The sequence below is a fragment of the Plasmodium gallinaceum genome, assembly GCF_900005855.1.
Source record: "Plasmodium gallinaceum strain 8A genome assembly, contig: PGAL8A_v1_65, whole genome shotgun sequence".
Classification (NCBI taxonomy): Eukaryota; Apicomplexa; class Aconoidasida; order Haemosporida; family Plasmodiidae; genus Plasmodium; species Plasmodium gallinaceum.
In genome coordinates this window covers 1531192-1555370 of record NW_021628225.1, presented here as the reverse complement: position 1 = coordinate 1555370, position 24179 = coordinate 1531192, and the positions used below count along the sequence as shown (strand labels likewise).

General features: G+C 18.3%; 3 protein-coding genes across 3 annotated transcripts in view; 1 reads left to right on the top strand and 2 right to left on the bottom strand.

Annotated features, from left to right (window-relative positions):
- Positions 1-915: 915 nt before the first annotated feature.
- On the bottom strand, positions 916-4359 carry PGAL8A_00167200 (falcilysin, putative; the record flags this gene model as incomplete). The annotated part of the gene is made up of 1 exon (XM_028669988.1): positions 916-4359. One exon carries the CDS (start codon positions 4357-4359, stop codon positions 916-918), a length of 3444 nt encoding a protein of 1147 aa, XP_028526785.1.
- Positions 4360-8527: 4168 nt separating this feature from the next.
- PGAL8A_00167100 (E3 SUMO-protein ligase PIAS, putative) lies at positions 8528-15097 on the top strand (the record flags this gene model as incomplete). The annotated part of the gene is made up of 5 exons (XM_028669987.1): positions 8528-8565; positions 8700-9013; positions 9183-10274; positions 10430-10570; positions 11679-15097. The coding sequence occupies 5 exons, from the start codon at positions 8528-8530 to the stop codon at positions 15095-15097; spliced, it is 5004 nt and encodes a 1667-aa protein (XP_028526784.1).
- Positions 15098-16604: 1507 nt separating this feature from the next.
- GCbeta (guanylyl cyclase beta, putative) overlaps positions 16605-24179 on the bottom strand; it is a gene marked incomplete at both ends in the record, with an annotated part of 11661 nt that continues 4086 nt past the window's right edge. Inside the window, 5 exons of the mRNA XM_028669986.1 lie at positions 16605-16782; positions 16974-22610; positions 22777-23180; positions 23281-23500; positions 23683-23981. Of these exons, the coding sequence (XP_028526783.1) occupies positions 16605-16782; positions 16974-22610; positions 22777-23180; positions 23281-23500; positions 23683-23981 (6738 nt within the window). The remainder of the gene's footprint in view (positions 16783-16973; positions 22611-22776; positions 23181-23280; positions 23501-23682; positions 23982-24179) is intronic.

The following is a 24179-nucleotide window of genomic DNA, read 5'->3' as shown; positions in this document are numbered from 1 at the left end:
TTTGGGTTTATTTTTAATAAAATATCTTTCCTTTTTATGTTTTGTATATATATAATATATATAAAATATCCTATATTCATTTTTATTTTTTTAAAAATTAATATTTTATAAAATGGATGGCTAATTTCAAATCTAAAAATATTATAATAATAATTTTAATAACTTATTTGGATATTTTATGTTTTAAAATTAATTAAAGAAATGATAATTTCGATGAACTTCTATTAAATTTGTTTTAAAATGGTAGCCAAAAGAAGTATTCATTCAAATAATATGTAATGCTAATTAGAAGTATATCTCTTCTTATGAAATATAAATTTATAATTAAAAGTTGTTAACTGATAAAATATTCATTTATATATTTAAGTAAAAATCATTTTATAATGTCTTCCTTGTTTACACTTTTTATATAATGACATTTTAAAAAAAATAAGAAAAAACTTTAAATTTTATTCTTTTTTATTTTAAAAATAATTATGAATTCCTATAAATTTCATATTATTTAGAATAAATATTCGTTTTGAAAAATTAAGTACATGTAACTTTAATTTTTTTTTTTTTTTATATTATAAATATTTTTTCAAATCTTAGACCCCCAAGTTTAATAAGTTTATTTTTTTGTTTAATTATTAACATTTTTCTTTTAAATAAAATAAATAAAAATATATATGAAAAAACTATAGGAAATTATATAAAATGATATGGTGTATTTAAAATTTTTTTTTCTTTTATAATATTTATATATATATATATATATATATATATATATATATATATTTATATATATATTTACGAAAAATTAAGTTTTTAAAATATATAACTAATTTTTTATAAGATATGTATATATTTATAAAAATAAATACAAATTATAAATTTTTAAATCTAAAATATTCTTTCGATAAAAAAAAAAAATAATTACTCAATAAAAATTTTTTTAAAGTTTTGATCCACATTTTTTGTGTAATCATTTGCTTTTTCCTTGCTTGTTATAATAGCAATATTTTTTTCAAATTCATTAACTTTTTTTTCTAACAAATCTGCAAATCTATAAAAATCCTCTTTTTTAGTGTTCATAATGCGATTTCTAAATTCAATTCTATCTTCTTCTGTCTCATTTGAGACAATCCTTAAAAAGGATAGTTTGCTAAGTTCAATTCCTCTTCGTGGTCTATCAATAGTTCCTATAGAATTAATTATATATCTCAAAAGATCTTTTTCAGTCATACTATCTGCCATTTTTCTTAACCCTTGAGCTGATTCTCTAAATGTATTTAAAGTCTTTTCTAAATTGGGATCTCTAGCTGATAAATATACTAAAACACCATCATAATCAATATCAGCATAAACTCCATATGCACCATTTAATCCTCTTACAGTATCCCATAGATAAGAATTTTTTAAGGCTGCTACTACTACAGTAAATGCTGGATCAAGGTATTCTCCTTCATTGAATAAAATACCTGACATTGAAACAGAATTTACAAAAGTTGGTAAAACAAAAAATTCTTTTTTTTCTTGTTCTCCATCTAATAATTTATTCTGTTTAATTTCATCATTCCATCCACTATAATTTTCATTATTTAAATTATTTTCTTCAAAGTATGATAATAATTTTTTAAAAGAATATTTTGATTTATTAAACAAATAGTCTAATGCTGCTGAATCAGAAGTTACATTTATTATTAAATTATTTATGTTAAATATTTTGCTTCTAATTCTATTTAATATTTTTTCGAGAGTTGGGAAATCATTTTCTGCTAATTTGATTTGTTCTTGTAACTTTAAATAGTTTCCATAACCATGTATCAAATTATGAGCAAAATGTTTAGAATTTAAATGTGATTTTATATATTTCAGTAATATAGAATATCCTCTCTCACTAAATGTAGTTTTCATTTTATTAACTTTTCTTTTTAAAATTTCTAATATTTTTTTTTGGTTTGAAAAATCGGATTCCTTTAATGCTTCCAAAGCAATATCTAACGCTTCAGTACATTTATGACTTAAAAAATGCAACTCTAAATTAAATAATGCACATGCATTATATTTATTTGTTACATTTAAATGATCATCTGTTGAATATAAAGCAACATCTGCCAACATATTTCCAATATTTTTTTCTCTTAAAACTACAAATTCTTCAGATGATCTCTTACTTGTTCTATTTTCAAGTATTAATGTTTTAAATAAATTCAAATAACTTAACTCTTCAAGAGTTAAATTATCTAAGGAAAATGCAAATTGAATATATAATATTCCACTTGTGGGCATTTCGTGTAATAACATAGGCACATCCCCTTCATTGTACATAACTCTTTCCTTTATATCTAATTCATCTATTGGTTTTTTTAAAATGTACTTTTTTTTAAAATAATCCATATTTTGGATTAATGTATCTTCATTTTCCTTAATTTTTAAATATTGCTCCATATCATTTTCTTTTTCTAAGTTAGAAAAATACACATTCACAGGTATCTCTAATGTTTTCTTATTTAAATCTGATATACTTATTATAGGAAATTTACTTAAATGTTCTGGTGTTTCCTCTGCATTTTTGTATTTACTTAATTCTTCAAAATTTTTAATAACACCTTCTTTTTCTTCTTCTGTGAAATTGTCAATTCTATTTTTCAATGACTGTTTCTCCATATTCTCTTGTTCAAATCCGTAATTTTCATCACCTTTAAGCAAAATAACTGCGCGGTGATCATTATTTATAAAATATTTTTCCACATATTTTTCTAAAAATTTGGGTTCAGTTTTTATTTTGTTTTTAATTATATTTATGTATTTTTCAAATTCAAATAATCTCAAGGGATCTCTATTATAATTTAATTGTGATACCATTTCAAAAATTATGTCTATACTTTTTGATGTTTTTAAATTAGTCTCTTTTAAAACAAATTCTATATTGTTTATTGCTGCCTCTACAGCTGATTCATTAAAACCTTCTTCAGTAACTTTTTTCAAAGCTTTTAAAACAATATCTTCAACTTCATAATGAACTTTGTCTATGCTAATATTTTGTAAATTATTTTTTTTTATTCCTTTTAATCCTATACTAAAAACAAATTGAATTAGATTATCATTCAATCCCCTATCAATAACACTATTTCCTAAACCACTCTTGGTTAAAGCTTTATATAAAACACTTTCAGGAGTATGAACTAATAAATTGTTTATTATTAACAAAGCAAAGTAATCAATAGGAGATTCTAAACTTACTTCTGCATTATCATCTTTACCTTTTTTAGGATTTAAAAGCCACGAAACTGAAACTAAATTTTCTTTATCTTCAGAATGATCTCCAAATTTTTTTTCAACATAAAATGGCCCTTTTTTATATTCTTGATATTTTACATTGTCTATTTTATCATCTCTGTAATTACTTAAATCAAGTTTATTCAAATAATCATCAACGAAATTCAATAATTCAGTTGGATTATTTTTGCTAAAAAACATTACTTTTATTTTTTTAGGATTATAATTTTTGTAATAAAATTCTTTAAATTCTTCGTATGTTAAATTTGGAATTTCCTTTGGATCACCACCACTATTATTAGAATGAACATTATCTGGAAACATATACTTCATTTCTTCATAATATAAATCTTCTAATGGGCTACTAAATGCTCCTTTCATCTCGTTGTAAACTATACCATTATATGATACTTTATAATCTTTAATTTTAGGAATGTCATCATTTTTTTCTTCTTCCTTTAATTTTTCAACTTCATACGTCCATCCTTCTGTTTGAAAAATATATTTATTCTCAAGTACATTTGGTTGAAATACACTATCCATATAAACACCCATAATGTTAAAAAAATCGCGATTATTCATAGAACCTGCCATATATACAGTTCTATCATTAAATGTATAAGCATTTAAATGAGTATGTAAGGAACCTTTTTCCAACAAAACAAAAGAATTTTTATAATTATAATTTTTTGAACCTGATAAAACAGAATGTTCTAATATATGTGGAATTCCTTTTCCAGTATATGTTAAGGTTTTAACGTAAAAAGCAAAAGCTTGTTCAACGTCTAATGGGTCATTTGTTCCAAGTGCTATAACTTGAGTTTTTAATTTTTTATGTTCATAAACAGTATAAGTCATTTTAAAATTATCACTATATCTTTTTTCAACAATATTATAACTATTATGCTCCGGGGATTTTTCAAGTGTCCATTCTGGTTTTTTACTCATGATTGCTCTAAATGAATGTAAATTACTATTTAATGAGTAAATGAAACTATTTGCAAAAACATTATAACTTTTTTTTTCACCTTTGCATAAAATATTATGAACACAATTTGTGATTATATTTATATATCCAAATACTTTCATTAATTTCATTTATCTAATTTATTTTTATTTTTATTTTTATTTTTTTAAAAAGGAAAATAAAATATTCTCACAAAATATTTTTAATTTGGTATTTCTACTCATAAAATTTTATGTGTATATTAGTATGTGGGAATGTAACGTAAATACACTTGGATGCATATTTTTTAACAAATTTTACTCTTTTATTTTATCCTTTAAAATTTTTAATTTTTATATTAATTTTTTTTTTTTTTTTTTTTTTTTATTTTGAGTTAATTTTTTTTTTTATATACAAGTTTTTTTTTTTATTGCATGTTAATTGTTTTTCCTAGCATTGTAAGCTTTTTTTTTTTTTTTTATGCATGCCCATTAATTTTTTATTTCTTCAATTAATGCATCATATATATATATATATATATATACATATCTACATATCTATATATATATATATATATACATATGTAGATATATATTATTGTAAAGTATTTTCTTTTAAATTTTAAGAGGAAAAAAATAACATAGATTCTATTTTGTATATAATGTAGAATTTTTAAAAAATATTAAGAACATAAAATTATTTTAATTTTAATAAAGTCCTAAATGAAAATATACACTTACATAATAATTTTCAATGTACATTAAAAAAAATGAGATTATTTTTAATATAATGGATTTCATTTAAAAAAATGGAAAATAGCAAAGCAAATTAAAAAGTAGTATATTATTTTATTATAAATTCTCTATATTATAAAGGGTATTTTTTTTTTCATTTTTTTATATTAATTTTACGTAGATAAATTAAAGAAGTATTTTAAGATATAAAATCTTATTTAAAATATAATTATTACTTATTTTATTAAAAATCTTGAGGTAAAATGATATTATCATACCATAAAGAAAAATAATTATGTAAAGTATCCAATAAAAAATAAACCAATATATGAAATTTTTTCAAATATATTTTTTGTAAATTGAAAGTTTTTTAAAGTTCACATTCATAAAGATGTTATTTCTTAGATGAACATAAAACTAAAAAAAATTAGTAATTTGGTAATTTTTTTTTTTATTTTATCATTTGTTTTATATTTAATATTACAACTTTTCTAAATATTACGATGTAATTATATTCTTGTTATACCACTTAAATTTTAATATATCATCTATATCTTAGTAGGAATTTTATTTGATTTATAATTACATTTCTCTTTTGAATAAATCTTTAATTTTTTAAAACATGAATGTAGGATTTTGTACTATATTATTTTTTCAGTTCTTTAATCTCATTAGAATTATAAATTATATATTTATGAAAATGTTTTTACTATCAGAATATACTTATTACCAATTATTATTAGTATAACATTTTCCTATCTCATTGTTTTTTTATTTTAATAACACATTTTAATTTATAATATCAATAAGGTAGGTAACTTTTGTATTTTTATCATAATATATATTTATCTTTTTATTTCTACATGTACTAAGAATATTTTTATCGAAAAAATAAAAATTAATAATTGGTAAAATGAAAATTTTAAAAGAAGAGATGTGTAAAAAAATCAACATAAATGTCAAAATTATTATTTGAATAAAAAAATTGAAATATTTTATTTTTTCACAATCAATAATTTTTAAGTATGAGAAGTATATCAGAAATTTAAATGAATAAAATTTGAAAAAAAAAAAAAAAATAGATACCAAATTTTTTATAAAATATAAAAGTGAAAAAATCAAAATAAAAGATTGTTAGAAGTAAAAGGAAAATTCACAAAAAAAAAGTTTGCAATAGAAAATTTTTGTAAAAAAAATATATCTAAGATATTATTAATATTGTATTAATATGTATTAATAATAGAAAAATTCATTTAAAAAGTCATTAGTAACTTTTTTTTTTCTCTCCTTTAGACATATGAACAATATTCAATATTCAAAGCTATCATAAATAAAAAATTGGGTAAAATCTTAATTTTTACATGTGAAAAAGGTTTAAAAAGAAAATATATATATATATATATATTAGAATATTATTGAAAACTTCACGCAAATTTTCATACTAACAAAAAATTATAATGTCAATTAGAATATACTAGTAATGTATACTCACACAGAACCCAATATATATACTTTTTGTTTTTAACTTTTGCTTCTCGTAATTTATTTTGTTTTCATATAATTGACTTATTTTAATATAATTTGTATGTTAATATTTCTATTACACATACTTTTAAAATAAAAATAATAAAAATTCCTTGTAATTTTTTATAGAATCTCATTCAATATACTTTTTTATTTATAATATTCTTGGAATTTTTAAATTATTAAATAACATATAATTAACTATAATGAAAAAACTTTAAAAATGAATAAAATTCTAATGAATAAAATTCTAATGAATAAAATTCTAATGAATAAAAAATAGTATAACATTAAATTTAAGGTGTTATTTCATTATTAATGAAAGAATATATATTGAATTGTAAAAAAAAAAAAAAAAAAAAAAATATACATTTGATAATTTATTATCTTCTCGTGATAAAAAAGTTTAAAATTATTCAATTTTTAAAAATATGTTAATATGATGTAATATATTATTTAAATTATACTACCATGTATACCATATATAAGGATAAATGTTTATATAAGGACTTATGCTTCATTTGTGTATCTTATTAAATATACATATTTATCTTTCTTAAATTTTTTTTTTTTTTTTTCAAATAAATGAAAAAGATATGAATATGTAGACTATTTTTTTATACCTTTATATGAAAATATTATACTAAAAGAGATAGTTTCATATGAAATATAAAAAATATACTTAATAAAATACAGAATATTAAAAAGAAAAAAACTAAATAAGAGTTAATTTTTATGTTCTATATTTTTTATATGTATTAAAATTTCACATGACAAAATAATTTATATGAATAATTTAACATATATTTCTTATAATTAGACATTATTTAAAAGTAAAACATATAGAAAAAAAGAAAATAAATTTGAATTAAGCAATAGTAATTTTGTTTTTAAATTAACATATTTTTTTTTCTATATATTTGATCATATTTAAATGTAAATATAAATATAAATTTTGTAAAAAATTTAATAAATATATATATATATATTTATAAATATATATATATGTATATATCTTTTTTTAATCTTATAATTTTACCAATTAAGTTCATATATTAAAAGAAGTATGCAAAAAATGAAAAAAACAAATATTTTATATTTCAGAAAAAAATCATTTAATTCATACTAATTTATATGTTGTATTTCTTATATATTTAATATTTATAAATTTTTTATTCTAAATTTCAATATTTTTTTTTTATCTATTTTACCTTAAAAATGAAAATTTTTAAACCTATGCACAATATGCTAAAAATAGAAGCAAAAAAAAAAAAAAAAAAAAAAATTTATTTAAATTTTTAAAGCCTAAGAGCTATTAAATATAAATATTTTTTTTTTTTTCATGAATATTAACATTGAAAAGTTATATTTAATAAAAAAAAAAAATAGATAATCTTAATTAAATTTTTTTTGTTGTTTTAGTGGGAAGGGTTTATTATTAAAAATACTTTATAATAATTTTTATTGTTAATTTGTGAGCTATTTTTCGTTTTCTTTTTTTCCCTTTTTTCTTTCTTTTTTTTAAATATTATTATAAAAATTTTTGGAATTTGTATATTTATATAAATGAAAATTTTATAATTTTCATTATATGTATAAAGGAATAACACTATAATTTTTTTTTTTTTTTTTTATAATAAAAAAAAAAATTACACTACTTTTTAAGTTAATAAAAAATTACTAAATATTAAACTAGTGAAAATATTGTTTTATTCATTTTTTCAAATTTTTAAAAAATAAAAAATTTGTCTTTTTTATTATTTATTTTTTTTTTTTAATAAATAGTATTGTTTTTTAAATGATATTACATATATAAAGTAATCAAATATTTCAATATATATATATATATATATATTTTTATCTTTAATTATGTTTTCTTTTTTAATTTATTTTTTTTTTTGTGTGGAAACAGCCATTGATGAAAATATTCTGCATATAATTAAATGAACATATTTTTTGAATTAAAAATATTTCAAAAAAAAATAGATAAAGAAACAAAAATAAGAAAAATATAATTAACTATTTGAAAAGAAGTAAATATTCAGATAAACATATAGTAACAATGTCTTACAATGTTTACAATACTAATATGGCTGATTGGTAATAATGATTTATTTTTATATTTTTTTATTATTTCTTTTATATATATAGTTTAAATAAATTAAAATTATTATGAAAAATTGTAATATATATATATGTATATATATGTATATATATTTATTTTTTTTTTATAGCTTAAATAAACTTAGAGTATATGATCTTAATCAATTATGTAGAAAATTTTTACTACCTCAGCATGGTAAAAAAGTTGCCATAGTAGAACGAATTTTAGAATATATAACAGATGTTGAAAGAGAAGAACAAATATATGAATTTATTTTAGAAACTAGGCCATCCATATTTGAATTAATAAATGGAAGAACTAATACTAATACTACTATAACTACTACTACTACTAATAATAATAATAATAATAATTTCACTTACTCAAACAATGAAACCTTTTCATTAAAAAAAAACTCTTCATCAAATATAAGAAAGGGAAAAGGTAATTTAAAACATTTAAAAAAAAAAAAAAAAACAAAAAAAAATTTTGATATATTTTTTATATAATATTTGTAAATATATTTTTTTTTTTTTTTTTTCTTTTTTGAATATAATTTACAATAATTCATTTATGTATATATATATATTTTTTTTTTCTTTATATATTTTAGTGAAAATATATCAAGAAGATAATGATTTTTCTTCCTGTGTTTGTGGAGGGATGATAAGAAACATCAGTAATAAAAATTGTGTAGTAAAATGTATTGAATGCAATAAATTGCAGCATGTTAGTTGTTACTTACAAAATTCTTATATAAATAAAGATTTAGAAAACTACAAAATATTATGTGTAGTTTGCCGTCTAAGGGATATTGATCCTTTTTATCCTTTGAAAAAAGTGTTATGGATGAAAAATTTAAATGTCAATTCAGAAAAATTAATAGTTAATGCTGGTGATATTAAACATTGGAAAAATGAAAACAAAGAAGTTATCATATTTTGTATAAATATTGATAAACAAAATTTAAGTAATGTACCATTAAAACAGGAGTGGCCTAAAACTTTTATTTTAAAAGTTAATGGAAATATAATAGAAAAAATATATGAACCTTCATGGGAACATAAGAGAAGAGATAATCCTTTAAAAATTACCCATACATTAAAAGCAGGAAATAATAATATAGATATAAATATTACTAATTATGATATTCCTAAATTATATGTAGTTGCATTTTTATTATGCAAAATTGAAACAGAAAAAAATATAATTGAAAATGTTATATTAAAAAGTTCCTTAAATTTTAAGGATGCAAAACAAAGAATAGTAAATATTTTATCTACAAAACATGATGATGATGAAGTTATGTGTATGGAAATTAATAGAAAAGTTAGTTTAAATTGCCCTTTTTCTTTAGATAGAATTTTAATTCCATGTAGGGGTATCAAATGTTGTCATATACAATGTTTTGATTTAAAATCATTCATCGATGTAACTAAAAAAACAAAAGCTTTTAATAATAGATGGAAATGCCCTATTTGTTCCTTATATTTACGACCTAAAGATTTAGTTATTGATACATTTATTACGTATGTTTTATCTCAAGTCCCTAAAGACATTAAAGAAATTGAATTAAGTAAAAATGGAGAAATAATTTTAAATCAAGGAAATTATGTTGAAGAAAAAAATATTAAACAATTAGATGATATTGAATCTTTTAATATTAATAAAAACAAAATAGAAGTAAAAACAGAATATAATATAGGTAACATGAAAAATGCACATATTTATGAATGTAAAGATATTATATGTAGAATCATTAAATATATATTTATTGATACATTATTTGTAATTATTTACACTTTTACACATATAATTTTTATTTTGTATACATATATATGTTTTTATATATTTTTAAAGTAGATAATTGTACAATGTGTAAGGGAACTAAAGATAATTTTTACAATACAAATGAAATCATTGTTTTAGATTCTGATCAAGAAAACAATAATTACAATGTATATGAAAAATATACCACAGAAAAAAGTCATATCATACAAGGTATTCTATATATAACCTAAATAATTTAGATTAAAATATATATATATATATATATATATATATATATATATATATATATATATATATATGTATTATTAAAGAACAAAATTAGAATTATAAGCTAATATAAATATTTATGTAAATAATTATATTCATTTCATATCATATTTTTTTAGAATTTAAAAATCAATAAACATATTTTAAATAAAAAGACAAAAAATTATGTAAAATATGAAAAAAAAAAAAAAAAAAAAAAAAAAAAAAGGATAAATAAATATATATAGGAGAGAAGAACATAAGGAAAAAAAAAGAAGATTTTTATTATTTTATTGAAAAATTTTATTCATTACAAATAATTTTCAATTGTATAATATATATATGTATATAATTATATATTTTTATATAAATGAAATTATATATTATTTAATGTATAGCTTGAAATGTTTATTTTGTTACAAGATATATTATCATACCTTTTATATTTATTTTATTTTTTATAGTATTCCATTCCATTATGTTATATTTAGTTATATATTCGTTTTAATTTATGACCTTGATATATTTTATGTATTCATAAAATATAAAGAATAAATGAATATTTGAAAAATATTTTAACATAAAATTATATGTATATATCTATATATATATAAATATTTTTATTTATTCATTTATTTTTTTAATTTAGTTTTTATTACAGATATATATTAATTTTTATATTTTACATTGTACTATTAAATGACCTTTATATAGATAAATAATCATTGAAATTTTTAGTTTTTACAATTTATTTTATTTTTATTAAACATAATTTTATTCTTTCAATAGAATTTTGCTTTTTTTTTTTTTTTTTTTTTTTTTTTTTTGTTATATATATATGATATTTTAATCATTAATTATTATAAATACATACTTTGTGTCTATATTGTTATAATGTTTAACCTAGTTAGCAAGTCATATAAGCAGGAATGATTTTTAATTGTAAATATTAATTTTTTTTTAAAAAAAAATTTTTGTAATTGTTGTTAAATTTTATTAGTTAATAATGTAATATTTCTTTTTTGTTAATATATGTATATATAAAATGATTTTTTTTTCACTATTTTATCAGGAGACCAAGAAGTTATATATATATCAGATAGTGATGAGGATGATAACTGTGAATGCAATGCTTATAATAATGACAGTAAAATAAATGAAAAGAATTCTTCGTTTTTAATTGGAATGAAGAATTATGAAAATAATAAAAATGTAAATGAATTTATAATAAGAAATATTAATGATTTAGGTAAGAAAAATACTATTTCTAATTCTCAAATATTTTTTAATGATATGGTTTCAGACGTTTTAAATGATTTTAATAAAATTCATATAAAGACAAATTCATCTATCATTAATGATTATCAAAACATTAAAAAAAAAAGAGTGATGGAAATTAATAATAATAATATTTATAATGATTCTGTTATTGGTTTTTATGATAAAACACATAACTTATCTAAAGATCTTCTTTATTATCTAAATTCTGACATAAATCCTTTGGGAGTTAAGCCAATTAATGATTATATAGATTACTGTAAAGCTTTAGATGAAAATAAAATAATTTTATATGATAATGTTAAAAAGAAAAACTCTGACATTTATAACAATGAAGAGAACAACAATTTAATTTCATTTAATAAAGATAATCAGCAAACATTTTCATTTAACCCTTTAAAAAAGAAAGAAAAAAAAATTTCAATAATTGAAAATACTAAAGAACCTTTTAATGAAGAAGAAACTTCTATGAATAATAAAATTATTATTAATGATAACAAAAATTTTTATTTAAAATATGAAGAATATTCTTCTTTAAATGAGAATAACAAAGACAAATTATTAAATGTAGAAACAGCAAATTACAATAATTATGAAGTAAATGAAGGATTAAATAATCAACCTAAAGATTTATTTTGTGATAAAAATGATAAAAATAGTAACAAAAATTATAAGAAAACGATTAGCTTTTCAAGTAAAAAAAGAAAATATGATACTATTCATAACAATTTTAACTATTCAATGATAAAATACAAAAATGGGAACAACAAAAATAAGCATGTAGCTGAAATTAAAAAAAATAAACATAAAAAAAATAATTACAAGGAAAAATTTGACAAGAATAATAACAATGAACAACATAATAAAATCTATAACCAAAATTATAATAAAGAAAATAAAAATAACAAAAATAATAATAAAAATAATTCCAATGATATTGGTAATGATTATATGAATTGTCAAAGAGATAACCATAGAGGAGATGATGATTATAATAATAATAATAAGAATAATAATAATGTTGATTATAATAATAATAATGATAATAATAATAATATTAATAATAATAATAATGATAATAATAATTATGACAATGATAATAACGATCACATCATTATGGATAATAATGGCAATAATAATAATAATAATAGTAATGATGATGATAATAATAATATTAATAATAATAATAATAATAATGATAATAATTATAATAATCATATTAAAAATGATATTAATAATAATGCTAACATTAATATGAATGATAAAAACAATGATAATAACGATCATATCAATATGGATAATAATGGCAATAATAATAATAATGACTATGATGATGATAATAATAATGATGATGATGATGATAATAATAATAATAATAATGATGATGATAATAATAATAATGATGATGATAATAATAATAATGATGATGATAATAGTAATAATGATGATGATAATAATAATAATAATGATGACGATAATAATAATAATAATAATGATGATAATAGTAATAATGATGATGATAATAATAATAATAATGACAATAATAATAATAATAGTAATGATGGCGATAATAATAATAATGATAATAATAATCATAGTAAAAATGATGATGATCATAATAATAATGATAATAATAATAATAGTAATGATAATAATAGTAATGATAATAATAATAATGATAATAATAATCATAGTAAAAATGATAATAATAATAATAATGATTATAATAATAATAATGATGATGATAATAATAATAATAATTGCATTAAAGAACAAACAAAACAAATATATCAATCATTAAATGTTTACAAAAAAAAAAATCATGTATATAATATGAAAAAGGATACTTATATAAATTTAAATCAAATGGATTTTTTAGATTATGGGAGAGAAGAAAGAAATAAAAATATAAAAGAAAAATTTCACGAAAAAGTAGAAAGTAGATATAAAGAAGAAATAGAGGAAGAAATTGATGAACAAATGAAAATTAATGAGAATGTTCAAATTAAAAATAACAAGCAAATGGAGAATAAAATAAGTAATATAAAAGAAACAAAAACAAATGAAAAAGTAGAGGAAAAAACTAATGAACAAAATAAATATAACTCAACGAAAATTTTTAAAAATTACAATAATTTATCAATTGAAATATTAGAAAATATAAAAAATATGCATAACAAAGTGGAGTCAGGAAATAGTGAAAATAATTCAGTTAGTTCAAAAAGTTTCGATGTTAATGATAAATTTTGTTATGATTTATTTAAATTAAAGAAAAAAATGAAAATTTATGATTCACAATTAAGTGATTTAAAGCTAAGTGAATTGGAGTTAATCAAAAAAAATTCCTATTTTATATCATCCAGTGATTTATTTCACAAAAAAATGAATAAGGATTATAAAAATAACATATTTAAAGGAAAATGTAACATAAATGGTAATCATGAAATTTTAAATAAAATTAAAATTGATAATTTTGTAAATAGCTTAAAAGAATTATATAATTTGGATGATCAAAATATATTTTTTAATGGAAATTATGATGGCCTCCCATCATCTATTTATATGAACATGGATGCCAATAATTTAAATGAATATAATAAGGAAAGTGTAATTACCAACAGTATAAATAATGAAAGCACTGATACTAATATATGTATAGATAATACTAATAAATATGAGGATTCTAATAGTACAAAAGAAAAAAAAGAATTTATTAGTAATATTAACATATTAAATGATGAATCTTTATTATTAGAAAAAGATAAAAAATTTAATATATTTTTAATAGAGCAAAAAAATATGAATAATAGAAGGATATATCACAATGATGAAACTCTATTAACTTTAAGTGATTTTAATAACACAAATGATAATTTATGTGAGCAAAAGAACATTTCTGATATGTGTGATTTTAATATGTTAGGTAATTGCTATTCTAATACTTCAACAGATACAAGTTTTTTTGATTGCAAAAGTTCTAATTCGGAATGCAATAATGTTCTAGTTAACAACACATTAAAAAACCCAAACATATTTGATAAAAATATAGAAAAATTTAAAAATAATTCAAACATAGTTAATTGTGATTATATTAATAAAAGTCCACAATTTTTTAAATTTAAAAATATAGAAAATAAATTACCAGAAGAATTATTTAACGATAAATTTTTTACTGAATCTTTCATTAAATTTTCTGGAAACAAAAAAGTTTGATTCCTAATTCTTTCTTAAATAAATATATAACTATACAAAAAATTAAAAAAAAAGATACCATAATTTTATTTCACCTACAAGGATTAAAGTAATCTTGATTATAGAAATTATTTGAATGGTGAAAGTTTTTTTTTTTTTTTTTTTTTTTTTTTTTACTTTAAAATAATGTTTTAAAAAAAAAAAAAAAAAAAAAAAAGAAAAATGATTTTAATTCATATAATTTTAAATGTGATACCAAAAAATATGCCTTATTTTATGAATCCATAAATATGTGAAGGAATGGACAAACATGTTAAAAAATGTATCTTTTTAAATTTCAAGTAATAATAGACTCTTTTATAATTTTCTTCAAAATTAAGGGAATGCAATTTTCATAAATATGTAAATATATAGAGAGAGGAAATATAACATAAAAATGCTTTTTTTTTTTTTTTTTTTTTTTTTTTTTTTTATTAGTTTCTTATGTATATATTTTTATTTTTTATGGGATTTTTAAATATTTATTCGTAATTTTTTAAAATAATTAAATACATATTTACCTAAAGCTTTTTCTTTTTTTTGTAAATTATACATATAAATAAAAAGTATTGTAAGAAAATTTTGAACATTTTTAATATTTATTTTTATTTATATAAAACATTTTTTATAAAGCTAAACAAAAATGAATTCATTCACATATATTTATAAAATTAAAATTTAAATTTATTATAAAATGTGCCATCTGTTATATCCGTAAGTTTTTATATTCATGTTTTCATTATATTGTCTTTATATATATACAGTATTTAAATTTATTTTTATATTTTTAATTTTCCTTATATAATAATTTATTTTTATTTTTTCCTAATTTTATTATTTTCAAAGTTTTTACTTCGTTGTTAATATAATATAAAATTCCGCTGTATTTCGTTTTATTATCTTCTGCCTTCTATTTTATATCTTGTTTTATGTGTTTTTTTTTTTTTTTTTTTTTTTTTTTTTTTTTTTTTTTTTTTTTTTTTTTTTTTTGAATTAAACACTGAAAGTATATAAAAACAATGAATACATAAGAATATTCAGTAAAATTAAATTACGAATGATTTTTAATAAAATAAAATTTTCTTTTCTTTTTTTTTAAACTTAAACTATTTTCAATTATTTTCTTAATTATAAAAAAAAAAAAAAAAAGAAAATTTTTAATTTTAATATGTATGCACTTTGAAAAGATTTTATGAAGTCTTTAATAAAAAGAATGCAAGATTAATTTAAATGAACTATAATATTTATATTTAAAAAAAAGTTCTTAGTATTTATTTTATTCGAAGAAAATAAAAACATGATTTATTAAATGAATAGATAAAAACTCTTTCCTTTCATTAATGTGTAATAATATTTTTATTTTTTAATATTTTCCATAAAAGTGTATATTTTTTAATTAAAAAATTTAATGAAAAATATAAACATATAAATGATATTCTTTTATATGTCTTTTTTCCATGGAAAATAATATTTTTTTTTTTTTTTTTTTTTATTTACCAAAAGATATTAAATCACGTCTCTCTTTTTCTTTGCGCAATTGTAATAATGTTTCATAATCTAATATTTTTTGATCATAATCTTCTTCATAATTTTTGTCTTCAATAACATATAACTTTATATCTTTATCATTTATATATATTGTTTTATAATACCAAAAATTTAATTTCCTAATGAAATAAAAGTTAAATTTAAAATGATATTAGTAATGTTCATTAATAAATTTATAAATTAGTTAAATATAAATATATATATATTATACATATATATGTGTTAATAATATATTTAAATGAAATATTTCCTTATGTATATTTTCATAAATTTTATAATTTTATATTTAAATTAACATATAAAAACTTACGCTTGTGGTTCATTTTCTAAGAAAAATGACTTGAATTGTTCAGAACAAATAATTTCTCCTGGTATTCCATTAGATTCAATTTTATTAGCTATTAATACATCTAATCCCCACATATCATATCTTAATCGAACAGATCCTATTATACCACCAACACATGAACCATAATGTAATCCTATTCTCATATTAAAATCATGCTTATTGAATTGTATTTTAATAGTATTAATATTATGTAAAATAAGTTTAGCCAATTTAAAAATATTTAATATTCCTTCAACAGCTTCACTTTCATCAGTTATAGATGAATTAGGCTGACTTGTAGCAACATAAGCATCTCCAATAGTAAAAAGTTTGTATAAACCTAGTTTAATTGTATCTTTGTCAATTTTAGAAATTAGTTTTTGTAATAATTTTAAAACGTCTTTAGGACCAACAGTTTTACTCCATTTTGTGAAACCAACAATATCAGCAAATAAAAAAGCAATTTTCTCATGCTTGTAAGTTAATTGCAAATTATCATTTTGATATTCTTCTAAAACTTGTCTTGGTAATATTCTTGTTAGAAAGTCTTGAGATGTCTTTTCCATTCTATTTCTTTTTCTTTTTACTAAAAATTGTATTCTATCTAAATATTCGGAATACCAAAAATAAAGTATATTTATAAAAAGAATTAAAATAAGACTAAAACAAACTTGTATTTCATGCAATGTTACACTAAATAATTTAGAAAATGAATAAATAAGGAAAATAAAAAAAAATACTAAAAAAAAAAATTTATGTTTAAATAACATATTTTTAATAAATATTAATTGTATACAAATGACTAATTCAGTTGCATCCTTCATAAGGAATAATGACCTTTCATTTGAATTACTAACTAAATTACTAAAATGTATACATGACAAATCTATTATCATAATACACCAAGAAGATAAAAATATATTTAAAATGAATGTAGTCCACATCATTTTACTAGGATTATTTTTATATTCTTTTAATTTTACTTTTAATAACAGCCATATATATGTTATTATGAATAAATATATAGATCGAATTAACCAAATAATAACTATAAAGTCATTTTTTTTAGAATTTTTGTTATAATAAGATAACTCAATTACATTACTTAAGCCTAAAATTATTTCTGATATAACAAATATAATAATTAATTTTTTAGTTAAATCAATATTTATTCTTTCTCTATAATAATCTTTTGTATATTCTTCTTCTAATTCTTCATCATTAAATTTATAATAAAAAGTACTGAAATTTTTTACTTTCTTTTTATTTAATTGTAATGTTGATGTTAATTTTTTTAATAATTTTTTATTATAGTTATCAAATTTATTTGCAAAATCTATGTTTTTATTATTAACAGTCGTATATGAACTTACAATTTTTTCACTATTTTTAGATTTACTACGTAATCCTGTATTATTTTTAAGTGTATTCCTAATAGAACTTGACTTTTCAGTTACTTCCATACTTTTAAAATAGTTTGCAAACATATGATTAATCTTAGTAAAAAAATTTTTTTTTTTTTTAAGTGATGGACTAGCTGTAAAATATTCTTTTTTTACATTTTCTTTTATTCCTCTATTTGTTTCATTAGATTTAATTGCAAAAGAGCTATCACCAAAAGTATCAGTTACATAACTTTTTTCTTTCAAACTATAAAAACTTAATTTTTTTGATACTTTTTTTTTAAACTTTTTGTATTCTTCATTTGCTTTACTTATGTCCTTTTCATTTTCATCATCATCTTCATCTGAATTATTCATATTTTTCTCTTCTTTATTTTCAACCTCATTTTGATCTTCTTTAATATAATTTTTTACGTTAATTTTATTATTATTATTGTTATATAAGTTATTATCACCTTTAATATTTGTAAAATTTTCATTATTAAAATTAACTTCTTTTTTTTTAAAAAAATTTTCTACATTTAATTTAAATTTATCCTTATCTTTATTTTTAGAAATTTTTTTATTAATCTTATTAGAATTATTATTTTCTTTTTCTTCTTTACCCTCAGACGTGCCACTCATAATAGAACCAAATATTGCATTATTTTCATTAATAAATTTTTTATTACTTTTTTTAATTTCCTCTATATTATTATTGTTATCTATATTATTTTTTGTTATTATATAAGTATCGCTTAATATTTTATTTTTCATGGTATTATTTTTTGAAATTTTTTTATATTCCATATTATTTCTTTTTAATTTTTTTTTTTTTTTATTTATTAATTTATGACTTATATAATTCCTAATAGTTATATTCTTTATATACCAATATTTAAAAACTTTTTTATAATTTAGAAAATTTTTTTTTTTTAGTTTGTTATCTAATGCATTACTAAACCTTGTATAAATTATTATGTCTTCATTCTCTATATGATTGCTATTCATATTAGAGTTTTTCAATTTATATTTTACATTAAAACTATTATTTGAAAGTTTATTTTGAATATTCTTTAAGTTGTTACTTGAGAAATTATGTTGCAAAGTATCCCTTTTAGATTCATTAATAATTTTATTAATTGCTTTCTTTCTAAAACTATTTTTAGTAAAATTCTTTTTTTTGTAATTTTGGTTTTTATTATTATTATTATCAATTAATATATCTGTGTCATAATTATAACCAGTGAAATATGTATGATGATTATTTTTTAAAACATACGAACATTTTTTTTTTTTTATATTTTTACTTATTTTTTTTTCTTTTCTTTTATTTTCTCCTCTCATAATATCACTTTTATGTTGTGAACATGTCTCATTTCGAACAAAAGAATTACATGAATGTTTTATATTTTCATTTATATTATATATTTTATCCATAGTAATATAATGTTTAGTTTTATTTCTAGTATTTTTATTAAACATATTATTATAATATTCAATAGATTCATCATCTATTACTTTTGGTGTTTGATGATTAACAAAATGAAAAAAATTTTTATTCTTTGTTTTTGAATTTTCATTCTGTTCATTATAATTTTTTCCTTTACTGAAAAAATTTTTTCTTTTTTCCATTCCTATACTAATTTCTGTTTTTAGTAAGTTTCTTTTTTTTTTATGTATTTTTGTGAATAAATCATCAAAATTAATAAATTTTTTATTTTGGATTAGATGTTCTCCATAATTCTCAGACTCAGTAGAAAATTCATAATTGGATGTAAAACTATCATTTAGAAAATTACAGAAACCTTCTTCATAACTAGAAGTATACTCTTGATTTTTCCTTTTTCTTTTTTTGAATTTATTAGAACTTATCAGAAATCTATTAAAATTAAAATTAGGTGGGTAAAATTTTTTTTCATAATCTTTTCTTTCTTTTATATATTTTTTTATAGCATCTTGCATTTTAATTTCCCCATTAAAGCTAGAAGAATATTCTTTTAAGTATCGTAATTTTTTTTTTGTTTTTTCTTTCATCTTTTTCTTTTTTACTTTTTTACTTTTCTTATCATCTAAATCTGTATCATCTCTATATGGGGAAGTAAAAAAATCATATTCTTCATTTTTTCCTTTAAGTGTTTCATTATTTAAAATAACTCTAGATTCAAATTTATGTGGTGATTTTTTTTTTAATCTTTTAATTTCTTCCAAATTGTCAGAACTTAAATAATTTGCCTTTTCATCATCCAGTTTTGAATATGTAAAGAAACTTTCTCTTTCTATACTATTATCATCGTCAGCATTTATATGGTAGATTTTTTCTTTATCACATGTATATAAATCATCAATTAATTTATTATCTGTTTTTATTTTTTCTTTTTCTTTTTTATTTTCTATCTTTTTGTTTTTTTTTTTTTTTTTTTTTTTCTTTTCTGTCTTTTTATCCCTTTCTTCACTCTCTTCTTCCTTTTTTATCTCTTCTTTCTCCTCATATTTTTTTCTTTCTATCTTATTACTACTTTCTAATAAAACGGAGCTGGAAGGTTCTAATTCTGAATTTTCTCTTTTGTTTTTAGAGTCACCTAATATATCTACGAGTAAATATGTTTTCATTTCTCCTTTTCCTTTAATGAAAATTTTTCTTTCTTTCCATAATAATGTTTTATCTTCTTCTAAATATTTGTAAGTATCGTGAGAAACCTGAATATGGTCAGGTAACGAAGTAGACTTCATCCTTGATGCAGTATTAACAGTATCACCAAAAAGTGAATATTGTGGTTTAACTGATCCAATAACACCACTGATTGCCTTTCCAGTATGTATACCTATTCTTAAACTAATACTTTTATGTACATATTTATCAACTGGAAAGTTATTATCTAATGAATTTGATTGAATATCTAAAACTTTATAAGATATATAATACTTAGCACTTAATTGTGCTATAGCTAATTTGATAGCACATTTTGTATCATATTTTATTTTATATATACAATCATTTTGCTTTTCATTTAATCCTGAAGCAGCTAAATATGATTCAAATACAGTTTCTATTTTTATACAATTAAAGTATTTTATACATTTATCAAAATACAAATACAAGTTATCTAATGTTTCCACTAGAGCTTGTGGTTGTAATGTTGTAACCATATTTTGAAAGTCATCTATATCACAAAAAATTACTGATATGATACCTCTATCTTCACCTGATATATTTTTTCCTACCATTATTCCATCTGCTTTTGGATCACTTATTAACAAATATTCAACTAAAAAACTGGGTAACATTGTGTGTAAAATTTCTATTTGTTTAGCTAAGTTTACTTTCTGTTTGTATCTAAATAAAAACTTTTTCTTTAAATAATAAATTTCATAATATTTCATGGATAAACAAATTAAGGTAAAACTTAACATACATATTAAAAAGGTAATTATTTGTTGCTTACATAAGCAAGATACATTAACTTCTTCTAAGTTTTTTCTAGTTAAATACGGGTTATCACAAAATTTTAAACATCCTAAACTAATATGCATATTTTTATTATAATATACCCATATATCTATAAATAACATTACTACACAAATAATTAATCCTTCCAAAATTTTAAAAGAAAAAAAAAAAATATAAGTAACTGTGAAAGAATAGGCAACTAGCAAATTTATTATATTATTATTAATATTATCATATAATTCTAGAAAGGAGCCAACTATTAATAATATTTTTGCCAAGAAGAAAAAAAAAGTCGAATTAGATTTATTTCTCCTTCTTACATAAATTAAAATTATTGTTGCTAATATATAATTCACCATAGTAAGTATCGAAGAACATTTAATTGGATATTTTATAATTTTAGATGTTATTATTTGAGAAAAAAAAATTATAAAATAAATAAAAAACAATATAATTACAATGATTCTTAATTTTAATTTATTTCTTTTTTCATATGTTTTATATTCTAAATTTAATTGTTGATTCCTGTATTTCACATTTATATCTATAATTTTTCTGAAGGCATTATAAATGAATCTGGTTTTTTTTGATTTATTATAATATGTATTGTCATCTTTTATGTGATATATATTTGGTGAAGGAATTAATTTTTGTAATTTTTTATTTTTATTAAAATCTAAGAATTCTTTTGTATTTTTACTTTCGTTTTCTGAATCTTTTGTTTTTTTTTTAATATTTCCATTTATTAAACCCTTCCGTAAATAATCCGATATATCAGGATAAATTCTAAGAGGGAAAATAAAAAAAAATAAACAAAAAAAAAAAAAATATAATAATATGTTAAATTTAAATAATATATATTATAAGTATATAGAAATTACAGGTGCAATAAAAATAAATTTTTAGAAAAAAAAAAACCATATATTTAATAATTTTATATATTTATATTTACTTATTATTTATAAATTTCATAAATTTATCAATAAGAAAGTTGACATATAAAATTGGTAATAAAGACAACCAAAAATATAAATCTTCAGTATGAAAAAGGCCAAATTCACACTTTCCTATTTTTAGACAATCAATTAAAGTATATACATTTATATATATAAATAAAAAGCAAATAATTAAAACTGTCATAATAAAAAAATATAAATGCCATGTTTTTGAAAGTAAAACAATTTTTTCGGAAGTTATAAAAAAAATAAGGATAAATATATGAAATGTAAAAGCTCTATGAGAAATTAAATGAAAAACGTTATTTCTTAAAATATAATAAGAAATGAAAGAGACAACAAAAGCTTCTAATATAGTCAAAAATATAATTGTATTATTTAGAAAATATTTTCTTCTAGACTAAAATAGAAAAGAAAAAAAAAAAAAAAATTATAGATTTATTCTCTTGTAAAATAAAATTGAAATATGAATTTTTTTTTTTCTAAGTTCGTTACATTACCAATTGGTAAATATAAGGAACATGCCTAATAAATTTATAAGGTAAATCAATTTCATAAGCTGAAAATGCTATAATTAAAAAATAGTGAAAAATAGCAAAAGTTGTTTGTGAATATAATATAGATGAAATAGAAGACCCTGAAAAAGAATTATCAAAATTATGAAAAAAATAGAAAGAAGCCATCATGACTTTAAAATATATTATCCATAAAAATGTTTTACTAAAAAAAAAAAAAAAAAAAAAAAAATAAAATAAATAAATTTATTAATTTAAAATAGATCAATGTCTATTTCAATTATATAATTCAAATATGATTGTGTGCATCTATATAATTGTAATCGTATCTATATTGTAAATATCAAATTGTATAAATTTGTAATAATTTTCTATTTTTATTATTACCATAATGAAAATCTATTCGATCGACCTAATATTAGTAAATCACTAATAAATTTAAATTCATGCAAAACATAATCAGAAATATTATAAAGAACATTAACTTGTTCATTTAAACTCAAACATACACTTATAGTTGTGTTTTTTAATAAATAGGCATCATTTAAAGTGGAGCCAACACCTAATATTGTTAATCTGGGACTTGTTAAGGAAAGTAATTTTTTTATTATTTTTCCTTTTGTTTCATTTTTTAACTTACAAAATAAAACAACTGTAGCTCTCATGGCTATATATAAGAAAATTTTCTGCATAATAAAATACATATATATATATATATATATATATATATATATATATTTTATTATGCAGAAAATTTTCTTATATATAGCCATGAGAGCTACAGTTGTTTTATTTTGTAAGTTAAAAAATGTATATATATATATGTATGTGTGTGTGTGTTTGTTTTTGTGGGGGGGGAGAGAAAAAAAAAAAAAAAAAAAAAA